The sequence below is a fragment of the Protopterus annectens genome, chromosome 3.part1 (genome assembly GCF_019279795.1).
Source record: "Protopterus annectens isolate FY-2018-M chromosome 3.part1, PAN1.0, whole genome shotgun sequence".
Classification (NCBI taxonomy): domain Eukaryota; kingdom Metazoa; phylum Chordata; order Ceratodontiformes; family Protopteridae; genus Protopterus; species Protopterus annectens.
Window position 1 is genome coordinate 769,488,375 of NC_056732.1, and position 12,072 is coordinate 769,500,446.

General features: G+C 43.7%; 1 protein-coding gene across 1 annotated transcript in view; it reads right to left on the reverse strand.

Moving 5' to 3' along the window:
* LOC122797720 (CUB and sushi domain-containing protein 3) overlaps positions 1-12,072 on the reverse strand; it is a 5,249,173-nt gene that overhangs the window by 2,380,715 nt on the left and 2,856,386 nt on the right. The window contains exon 22 of the mRNA XM_044066251.1: positions 11,570-11,739. Within this exon, the coding sequence (XP_043922186.1) occupies positions 11,570-11,739 (170 nt within the window). The remainder of the gene's footprint in view (positions 1-11,569; positions 11,740-12,072) is intronic.

Consider the following 12,072-nt stretch of genomic DNA (forward strand, 5'->3'; position numbering starts at 1 on the left):
TCTGTTTTGACATTCTAAGTGTTGATCAACTGGATATCTACAAAGCGTACATTCCTATATCCTCATTGAAAGCTTACCTTACAGCTCCACCACCAACTTCTCTGGAACAACATGATGGAGGAATCCTACTAACAATGCCTGATTCAAAAAAATAAGTTTCTTCAGCAACACACTAAATGTAAAGCTATAATTCAGAATTGTTGCAAAAACCTTCAGCATCTATCAGAAACATTTTGCTTTCAGGACAAGAAGTAGAATAAGATTCAAAAGTAAGAGAATTACACAAGAAACAAATTAGAAGTTATGTACTCACCATAAAGTTCCATCTGGGTAGGTACTTCAATTGTCTGCAACCTGTGGGTCTCGGATCCGATCTCGAATCCGACCAGCAGCTTTCCAAGCTTCAAGATCCGAGCTCCTAGCTCCTCCCCTCTACCCACAATCCCCTGTCACCACCACACTACCTCAGATCGGTTTTGCTGTATCACCTGAAAAAACCTGTAATAAACAGGTTCAGATATTCTCAAGAATCATAAAGATCCTAGAAACCCAATACAGGTTAGGGGGATGGCAGGGGGGGATGGTTGCAGACAAATGAAGTACCTACTCAGATGGAACATTATGGTGAGTACATAACTTCTAAATCTGAAGTAGTTACTTCATTTGTTCTGCAACCTGTGGGACAGAGTCCCCAGCTACCTAAACAAAGAAACCTGGGTGGTCTATGGGAGGATATTCCGAAGCACCGTGGAGCCAAAGGACGCCCTGCTTCTAGATATCATGTCCAGATTATAATGAGAAATAAACGTATGAGCAGAAGACCAAGTGGCTGCTGAACATATGTCGTCCAATGGCATCCTGGACCAGAAGGCTGCAGAAGTTGCGATGGACCTTGTGGAATGTGCACGGATTTTGAATGGGGTTGTTTTGCCTGATGCCTTATAAGCCTGAGAAATGCATTGACAAATCCAATTAGCCAGTGTCACTTTTGATATAGGTTTTCCCATGTATGAAGGAGCAAATGATACAAAGAGTTGATCAGCCTTATGAACATCTTTGGTCCTGTGCAGGTAAAAACGCAACTGTCTATGTACGTCTAGTGTATGCAACATGTATTCTCCGTTATTTTGAAAATTTTTGAAAAACATTGGCAGATTGATAGTCTGATTGATATTTGCCAAAGATGCCACTTTTGGTAAGAAAGACGGGTTAGTCCTGAGAGACACTCTGTCATTGTGGAAAATAAGATAGGGAGGTTTCATGCACAAAGCTTAGAGCTCTGAAACCCTTTTAGCAGAAGTCATGGCCACCAAGAATGCTGTTTTCCAGGACAGAAAATTAAGGGGTACAGAAGCTGCAGGTTCAAAAGGAGGTTTCGTTAAGGCTTGCAGAACAAAGGTTAAGTCCCAAGGGGGAGTCACGGATTTCACTGGTGGCTTGAGAAGGAAAACGCCACGAAAGAATGTCTTACACAATTTTGTAGATGCTAGAGATCCTAATCCGTCTCCCACATGAAAATGGGATATTGCTGCCAACTGTACTTTTACCGTTGATGCACTGGCCCCTTGTTCAAAAATCATGGACAAAAGATCCAAGACTGTAGGAATCGGAACAGTAAAGGGGTTGAGACCTTGGCTGTTAGCCCAGATAGAAAATCGTTTCCACTTGCTATTCTAGATTTTCCTGGTGGATGGTTTATGAGCCGCTACCAGAATAGTTTTCACTGGTGACGAGATACCGGGAATCCTTGCCATTAGTGGAACTGGATCAACCAAGCTGTGAGCTTGAGGTTTACCAGGTTCGGTGTTGGGCACCCCGTTGGGTGCGATATCAGATCTGGAATGGGATCCAGGATTAAAGGGGAGGAGAGACTGTGAGACCGCAGGTATGGAAACCAGATTTGATGAGGCCAGAATGGGGCTATGAGGATAATTTTGCTCCCCAACTGTGTGGCTTTCTGAATGAACTTCGCCATGAGCGGAAGCGGGGGGTAAGCATAGAGTAGATCGGGAGGCCAAGCATGAATCAGAGCGTCTCTGGGGCTTTCCCCTTCTGGGGGAAGAATTGCAAAGAACTCGCTGCATTTTGTGTTTTGGGGGGTAGCAAAAAGATCGCAGCGAGGCCAACCCCACTTGAGGAAAATTTCCTTCGCAACTTTCGGATTGAGAGACCACTCGTAAGGACTGAGAATTACTCGACTCAGTTTGTCCGCCAGAATGTTGGATCATCCCGGAATGTGCGTTGCTATCAGAAAGTGGTTGGTGGATATCGCCCATTCCCAAACTCTCATGGCTTCTTGACAAAGAGGGTAGGATCTGGTTCCCCCTTGTTTGTTTATATACCAGACACTGACATATTGTCCATCTGTATTGCAATCGTTCCTAGAGGTAGAAGGTCTTGGAGAGCCTGCAACGCTAGAAGCACCGCCCTCATCTCCAGAACATTTATGTGCAAGGCAGTCTCCGGCAAGGTCCACATACCTTGGACGTTTCTGCCCAAATAATGCCCCCCCACCCTAGGCGAGAAGCATCCGTGGTTAACGTGACCTGGGGGGGGGGGATCACAAAGGGTCTCCCTTGCCTGAGTTCTGGGGAGTGAAGCCACCAAAGGAGGGATTCCCTGCAAACTCTGCTCAGGGGGATAGGAGTGTTCAATGGGTGGAGTAACAGTGACCATTGAACTTGGAGTGTCCACTGTAATATACGCATCCTTAGGTGAGCATGGAGAGAGAGGCCAATAGCCGCTGCCATCGAGCCTAGTGCTCTCAGGACTAACTCTGCCGGTGGAGCTTTGGTGCAAAGAAGAGCCAAAACCTGGAGTGAGAGGCTGGACAGCCTGTCTGAGGTCAAGAAGGCCTGAGAAGATCGGGAATCTAGCCTGGCTCCTATGAAATCTAATGCTTGCACAGGATGAAAAAAGGATTTCGATTTGCTGACTGAGATGCCCAAGCTGTTGGCAAGAGACAGCACATAGTCTCTCGCGGTACAAAGTTGATGCCTGTTGGTTGCTGTGAGGAGCCAGTCGTCTAGGTACGGAAAGACCCTTATGCCCTGAAGCCTCAGGTGGGCCGCAACCACTGCCATGACTTTGGTGAACACCCTGGGGGCTGAGGTGAGTCCGAATGGAAGGACCCTGAACTGGTAATGATTGGCCCCTAGCGGGAAGCGGAGGAACCTCCTGGACCGTCTGTCCATTAGGATGTGGTAGTACGCGTCCTTGAGGTCTATAGAGCACATCCAGTCATTCTCCTGCATTAAGGGGAGAAAAGATTGTAGACCATCTGGAATTTTTCTTTGGGGACAAACATGTTCAGGGCAGACAAGTCTAGAATGGGCCTGAGGTCCCCCATCTTTTTTGGCACTAAAAAGAACCTTGAGTAGTAGCCCAATCCAGATTGGTCTGGGGGGACCCGCTGGATGGCTCTTTTTTCTAACAAATTTGAAATCTCTACGGTCGCCGCCTCTCTTTGATTGGGTGGGACATCGGGGAGGCGACCACCTGAGGGAGGACGAAATAGGAAGGGAATTTTGTAGCCTCTGGATATAATTCGGAGCACCCATCGATCGTTCGTGATGGACTCCCACATTGACAGGTGCTTCGTTAAACGCCCCCCGACTGCCTCCAGAGCTGGACAGTCGGGTAAGCCCTCAGGGCTGCTGTGTGGGTCTCTCGGAGAAAGGCTCCCTAGACCCGAAGTTACGCGGTCCCCCTCTGCCTCTGGGCCGGCGTCCACCCTGCCCTCCTCTGCCTCTGGAGGGCGCGGAGTCTGAAGCTGGATAGGATTGCTGAGACTTGTGGAACCACAACTTCTTTTGCCCCCTCTGATTCCTTGAGAAGGAACGTTGGGGGCTCGAGAAGCAGACTCCGATGGCAGACAGCATCTTCCCGTCCTTCTCGCTTTGGACTAGTGTATCGCATACGGTCTTGCCAAAAAGCGAAGAGCCATCAAAGGGTGCGTTCGCGAAGGACGCCTTGAAAGGTTCCGCGAAATTACAAAGACGGAGCCAGGCATGATGTCTCAAGAAAAGACCTGCCCCGCTGGCCCTTGCGGCTCCCTCCGTAGCATAAGACAGTAGCCGCATGGACGTATTTGAAATGGACTTGAGAGTGGCCATACGTGTCGAGAACACGGTTTTGTCCTCGACCGACATGGACTCAGGTGGAGCTGCAGTGTATTCCTTGATCAAATCCTGTTGCAGCCTGATGACATGCGCCATATAATTCAGCGCCCTCACGGAGAAGGTTGCTGAAGCAAAGGTCCGCTTCCCTATACGGTCCAGCGCCCGGGACTCCTTGTCCAGCGGGTGGACTGTGGCGCTCTCCTGGGAGAGTTCTCTCTTAGTGGCAGCAGCCACCAACATGGCATCAACTGGAGACCCTTTGGCCCAAGCCTGCCTGTCTGAAGGGGGGCTAAGGATTTTATCCGGTCAGCGTGGGATAGGCTCCACGGTGTCGGGATCCTGCCAAGCCCTGGTAGTCAGGAGATCTACCAGGGGATCTGCCGGTGGGGACACCCAGGAGGTAGACGGGCCCGCTTCAAATGCCTCCAGAAATATGGACTCATCCGAGGAAGGTTTTTGGGCAGACCACTCCCCCCTAATACGCAACATTTCCATGATGTCTCCAAAGGAGACATCCTCGGGGGGTGACCTTGGGGAACCTTCCCTTTCCTCTAAGTCCGTATCTGTGGTGACGGACTCGGGGGAGTCCATGTGCCTCCTTTTACACATCCGTTTACGAAGCACCTCCTCTGTGGGACTGTCAGAAGAGGGCTCGTCAACGGCCTCTTGTTCTTCTGAGGGAACCGACTGGAGGGTCTGAGCAGGCTATCCCGATGGAAGGATGATGGAAGTTAGACCCGTATGCAATGGAGGAGTGGAGGGATCCAAAGCCCGAGTCGGGGACCTGGAAGACCTCGACAGTACCCTCTCCACTACCTCGAACACCGAGGGAGAACTACCCTCTTCCGGCCCCGAAAGCAGTCTCCTCGGCTCCGAGATAGGGATCGGGGTCGGAGCTGAAGCCATCGGATCCAAAAGGGAGGTGCTCTCCGACATAGGTGGCGTCGAAGATGCACCCGCTCCCACGGATCCGATGCCCGGCCCACGGCCCTGAGAGCTCGGATCCAAGATACTCGAGGGTATGGTCGGCTTCGAGAAGGCTTGGGCCACTGGCGCCGACAAAACCCCGGCTCCGAAAGGGCCTGGATCCGAAGACTCCAAAACCCGGATCCGGGTTGAAGGAGAAATCGGGGCAAATATTGAAGCTGCACTCCCCCCCTGTGGAGGGAGGGGGGCAGGAGCACCCCCATCTGCATTTGGGTCCGCAAAAACCGACGCATCATCCTATCCATATCGGCGTCGGAGAGAGACCTAGTAGATCTAGAGGAGGTCGTAGAGGCGGGCATGGAGAGCCGCCTCGATGACCTCGAGGGTGATAGGAGCTCCTCCTCTGGCTCTGGTGAGAATAAAGGAGATCAGAGCCTAGAAGGAGAAGGTCTGGACACCCTCGGAGGCGATTTAACAATTTTTGAAGGCGGAGCCGAGGGTTGAGGCTCGGCTTGCCTCTTGTGTCTGTGCTTCTCCCTGTGCTTTTCCCTAGAAGGAGAAGACTGAACTTCCTTCGTACTCAAGGCAGTAGTGGGAGGATGAGTCCCAGCCTGAGTCGAGGGAATCAGGGGTGCCGAAGCTACCTGGGCAGCCTGCACCTTGGAGAGAGAGGAGGAAGAGGTCTCCTCCGGGGGAAGCAATCCCGCCAGAATAAGCCTGTTCCTCCTGTCCCTCACAGCCCGGGGGTTGAAGGCTGTGCAAACCTGGCAGTCTGAAGACAAATGGACAACCCCCAGGCATATAATGCACTGAGTGTGGCCATCAGCTGGGGAAAGCTTATGGCCACACCCAGTGCACTTTGAAAAAATAGCTTTATGGCCTTCGGCCATTTTGCTAACACACACACTCACATGCCCAAACACCTAGGGGAAGGTTTAACTGAATAAAAACGCAATCCCGAAAACAAAAAAGGGCAGAGAAACACTCTAAATATTCTTCTTTTTAACTTATTAAAGTTTTAAGAAATCTCTTGAAAAAAATTATTCACTTGCCTGTCTAAGCTCAGGAGCTCTTCTCAAGACGCTTGTTATTCAAGCTGTGGCAAAAACGATGGGATTGTGGGTAGAGTGGAGGAGCTAGGAGCTCGGATCTTGAAGCTTGGAAAGCTGCCGGTCGGATCCGAGGTCGGATCCGAGACCCACAGGTTGCAGACCAAATGAAGTAACTACTTCAGATCTTAGTTTTTAACCAAAATATGGGTCAACATGGAATGCCAAAATATCATACATGGAGAGATTATCATATGATCATTACTTCCTGCTATGACTCCTCATATTTTATGAGTTTCTCTAATAGCCTGCACATGAAAGGCATTATGCCCAAAGTGAAGTGGTGATAGGGTGTAACCTTTTCTCATTCTTTCTTTAGTTTTTAGTGTTAGTGGCAGTTACAAAACACATTTCTGACCATTTTTTAAGACTTACATACTTGAGAAAAGAGATTTGCTGGCCTACATTTATAACACTCTTTGTTAATTTTACATGGAGTAATTTTCTGCTTTGTTGACAACCACACATAGAATAGGATGGCACTTATTCAGCTGGATGACTTTTATTTCAGACTGTGATGTTACAGTTATCAAATAATAATAATAATAATAATCATGATTCAAAACTTAATTAAGGACCCCACATTTTTAGACTAAATTCTGACTATATGAAATAAGCTAAATATGCAAATTACATTTTACCCATTTTACCAAAAACCTCTAATCCAATTCAATCAGGTTTAATTCTAAGAAAGAAGATAGCTTTGAGTAATCATATTTTCCAAGCTATAATCTTCTATTTACAAAACAATGCAAGGGTCCTAACAAAAGGTGCTGCCTTTTGTTTGGTTCACTCTTATAAGGCATTTCTTACAGTAAGCAGACAATATGTTGTATGTTTCCTTAAGAATTTAAGTTGTTTTGTTTTACATTTATTCTTAGCATAAGTTATAATATAGATGAATGTAACTGTCATTAAAATTAAAAAAAAAGAAGGGTATAGCACTGCAGGGCTGTTGTCTTCCCCAACATTGTCTTTAATGGCTTTAAATCTTGTAAGCAAGAAAAAAATGAAGGAAGTCACACTTATAATAAAGGACATGTGTGTTAAAGTTATGGTCTGTGTAGATGGCCTTCTCTTATATGTTTCTGTGACAAGGCTGGAGCTCATTAGCAGCTAGTTTGCATGTTTCGTGAATCACAGACACCACTGTGATGTGCATATCATGGCTGATCTGCACATACCAGTAGTACCCAGCTTTTCTTGTAGACAGTGGAATCCCCCTGTGCAGTCAACCTCACACACAAGTACACAGTCACTTTCAAACACATACGTTAGAGTCCCTGTGTCCATCCTTATCTTCCAGGGGACCCCCACCCCTGTAATACTTTAGTACCATTACAACTCTTAGGCCCTGCCATTCAGGTATATTCTCCCACCATCCAATCACTGTTACAATTTAAGTGCCATTATGGCACTTTAAAGAGTCAGCCCTAGTGGTGTAGTGGTTCCAACCAATCCCTGATCCGTATATTAACATCTGTGCCATTACTTCACTTGAGAGTGTAAGTCTTGGTGTTAGTTGGTTTACCCATCCAATCTTCCTTACGCTGTAGGTGTCTTAGGGCATTTTAAGGAGTATTCTCTAATGTCTAGTCTATCCTCCCATCCTCCATCCCCATAGAAGCACGGGTGCCTTTATAGCACTTTAGACACTCATCCAATGATGCTGGTGTTTCCACTTACCCCCTGATCCCCAGAGTAACATCGGTGCCATCAAGACAATGTATTCACTGGAGATACACTGATCCCCCCCTTTGATACCTATACTATGGTTGGTGCCATTATTGCACTTTTGAGAATGTCTGGTGCCCCCGCCCATCCCTGTCATGATGCTCTATGTCATAGGGCACTCTTCTCTGGTGTCTAGTGTATCCCCCCATCCATGTAGTAGCATTGGTGCTGCTACAACACTGTACAGTGTGTAACCCCCATTCCGCATCCCTCTAGTAATGGCTGTGTTGGTATGGCACTTTTTATACATCAATCTGTTTTTACTCAGGCATACATCACTCTTGCAAACCAAATTCACACACCAGCATTACACACATACAAACACTCACACACCAGCATTACACACATACAAACACTCACACACACACAATCACCCTACTTTTTCAGTTCACACAAGCATAAACATCTCACACACCAGCATTGCAGCCACACAAACATTCACGCATGCAATCGCTCCATTTTTTCACTTTGTTCTCCTTTCCTACCTGATTTATAGGTTCATAGGTTCATAGGTTGGTACTAGGCTATCAGCCCTAGGGCCTATACAAGCCTAGCCATAACAATTCCCTGGCTTTTTATTCCCATATTATTTACACAAGTAAACATTTCTCATAGTCATATGAAAAAACTTACCTCAACTGCTGTAGACTCTGCAAACTAAGAAAACAACCAAAGATTCCCAACACCACTTGCAAACATCAATAGAATGATCAGGAGCTGTCCAGATTTTGCACTATATGGCTGTCCTATGTATGTGCAGATGTAAAATGCAAAGTGCAGTTAAATGGTCTTGAACTTTTTGAAGTGGATGGACCAGTTAACCACAAAGAAACTGAATGTTTATTTTTTTTTCTACTGAGGCATTAGCAAGCCACACAGAATGCATTGTTGGGCCAGCTTGTGGCCCATGGCCTGCCCATTGGACAGCTTAGTTCAAATTGAATCAGTATGCATAATGCTATATTGAGGAACTTGATTGTATCAGATCTCCACAGCACACTTTATGTCTATTGTAGCATACAATGTGCACTGATGATGTGCAAAACTGAGAAAAAATAATCTTGTTATAGTGAGGCTAATGAGTATGAACCAAGTTATAACAAGCTTGCTGTAATGAGGTTTTCTTAGGAAATTCACTGTTATTAGTTAGTCTCATACTGCCACACAACTGGCAGCTACTTTGAGAGCTGTAAAATGCTTCACACTGCCACACAAGTGGGGGTCAACAGAGTATTAAATCAGAAACTTGCTAACAGCTTAGAGAGCTGTAATATTATTGACGCTGCCACACAAGTGGTAGCCACTACAGGATTACATTAGAAATCTGACAGCTTTAAAAGCTGTAACATGTCTCACACTGCCACACAAATGGTAGCCACTACAGGATTACATCAGCAAATTAACAGTTCTGAGAGCTGTAACAAACTTTACACTGCCATACAAGTGATAGTCATTAAAGGATTACATAAGAAACCTACTGATGGCATTGAGAGCTGTAACATGTTTCATTCTGCCACAAAAGTGGTACCCACTATAGGATTGTATTAGAAAACTACTGACAGCTTTGAAAACCATAACATGCATCATGCTGGCACACAAATTTTAGTTGCTACAGGATAACATAATAAATGTACTGAGCTTTTGGAGCTACAAACAGCTTCAAAGAACAAAAGTGTGGCATGTAAAATGTACACAGTTTTTAAATATTTTGGTTGATTAGAGGTGTACTTCACTTTTGGCCACTATTTTCTGGCACTGAAAGGTGAGTTACAGTGTTTTAAGTCAACAGACACTTTGCGCACCTATACTTTTTTTTTAACTGGCAAAGGACTGAGGCAGATAAAAGTTTTCATGTGTACCAAAGAGTTAAGATGGATTCATAAATGTTGCCACAAAGTCTAAACCAAGTGTGCACTATTTGTATTCTAGAACATCCCTACCACATTGCCTGTGCTGTATATTCACTTTGAAAACCTAAATTAAGTGTACATTTAATGTAGACTTACTGATAACCTTTATGAATCCCATTTTTAGATCATGTATTCTTGAACTGGATTCCAAGAAGTTCTTTTCTCATGCTTTGCTCATAAGATAAATTTCATGAAATTTGTTTTGAGAACAGATGACAAATTGGTTATTATCAGCTACCCAGTCATAATATTCTGTGCTAAATTATAGCTCTGCATGGAATATTGGCGTTTTTTGTATTTTTTTTTTGTTTGTTCTTATATGATCTTTCAACATTCACTGAACCACAAATAATCAAGAAGTTCAAATATCCTATAAAGGTAAGCCTTTCAGTTTCTACACCAAATGATTTCTTTAAAGATGAACCTCTGAAGGATGATGTTGTATTTTTAAATATGAGGACATAGAGTTATTGCAGAAACAGTTTCCTACACAATTTGCATATTTTCTCTGATAGTTCACTGCAGGGCCATGTTTTTACTAAGTAGTTAATTATTTTCTTATTCTGACCTACGTAAATATATCATATTTACAATACATATAATACTGTATGAAAAATGTTGAGATGTTGCTTTTGTGTACTGAACAAACGTATGTTGTCATTTCACTTAAAATAGTGAAGGAAAATAATAATATTTTACTTTTTGCTGATTGGCAGCTAGAGTGAAATGGAATTACAACTTGTAAATAGTGAACCAGAAAAGTATATAACTCTGAAAGAGATAGTACTGTGAGAAGTCAAGCTGCAGTGTTCTGATATCTTTCCATAACTCTTCTCACATAAGCAGTCACTATATATCTGACTATATTTTGCAATCTAACATATTGTGTTTTAAAGTAACAGTAATTAAGACTTCAGATATGACAATGACCTACGTGGGAATCAATGAGAATCTTCTCAGATAGTTTTTTTATTTTTTCAGCGTACATATACCTTCTGCGATCTCCATTTTTAATGTTAATTGTATGCATTACCATTACATGTCCATCCAGCATTTTTTATGGGTCACACAAACCTTAAACCAATGGTTCAATAGTACCAGCACCCAATTTTTCCATTTGTTCTCAAGTGATAGCAAGAGTTGACTCATTCCTAGGCTGTGTGAAAGCCTTGTGGTCTATTTGTTTCCATCCCAGGACAGAGTCCGATCGGCCAATTCATTACCTCATGATGTAGGTTAAGCACTAGGGAAAAACTACAATGGGAGATATGCAAGTCAGCTATACCTGTCCATTCCTATCCTACCTTGCTCACATTGTCCAGCATCTGCTGTCTAGGGAAGCGCCACATGGATGTGTGTTTACAATACATTCAGGAAAATTCCCTGATTTTGTGATTTGCTCTGGTTTTCATGATGAAGTCTGGATTTGACTGTGAGCTTTATGGCTCTGTCTTGTTATTCTCTTACTTAACAAGTGAAGCCCTAAGTACATAAGCTACAGAAGGTGGAAGATGCCTAGCCATCATTCTGAATGTTAAACAGGTTCTGAAAGCCAAATAAGTTATAAGGTGGCTTTTATTGTTGTAGTTCATATTTTAAATTGATCCATTTATAGTAAAACTTTCTAATTACTTTGCAGCTTAATAGTATTCAACATTTAACAAATTTCCCAAGTTAAAAATATTTCATTATTAAAAAAAAGAAGCTTGCACCATAGCACTACTGACAATACTTCTGAAACATACTAATAATATAAAAATACACAAACCTTTAGAATATCGCCTTGTGCTAAGTGAAATGTTCTGGCTGAGATATTGATACCCTTGCCAGCTTGGACCTGAACACTGTAGATGCATTCATGGTTGTTTCCATAGCTGAGTGGGTAATTTGGAGATAATAGTATTCCTTCATTAGTTCTTACAGATGTTCCACATTCAGCTGCAAATAATGAAAATGTACTTGTGTTAATTTATGAGTTTTCATTATAAATGCTGATAGTTTTAAACACTTTATATAATTTCTGTCAACAGAAAAATCAGCAATTCAAACCCTTCATTACAAATATGAAGTTTTAAAATTTAATTTTAACTCTTCATTATAAATGATGAATTTTAATTTTTAATGCATTTGCTTGTTGCTTGTGTACTAATTAGATGAACTAGTCTACACCTGCTAAAACCCTGGACATTGGGGGTAAGGATTAATTATGTCTATATCAGTTCTTCATAATCGCAATTCAGCGAACTGCTCTTCAATGATAAAAAAATATCA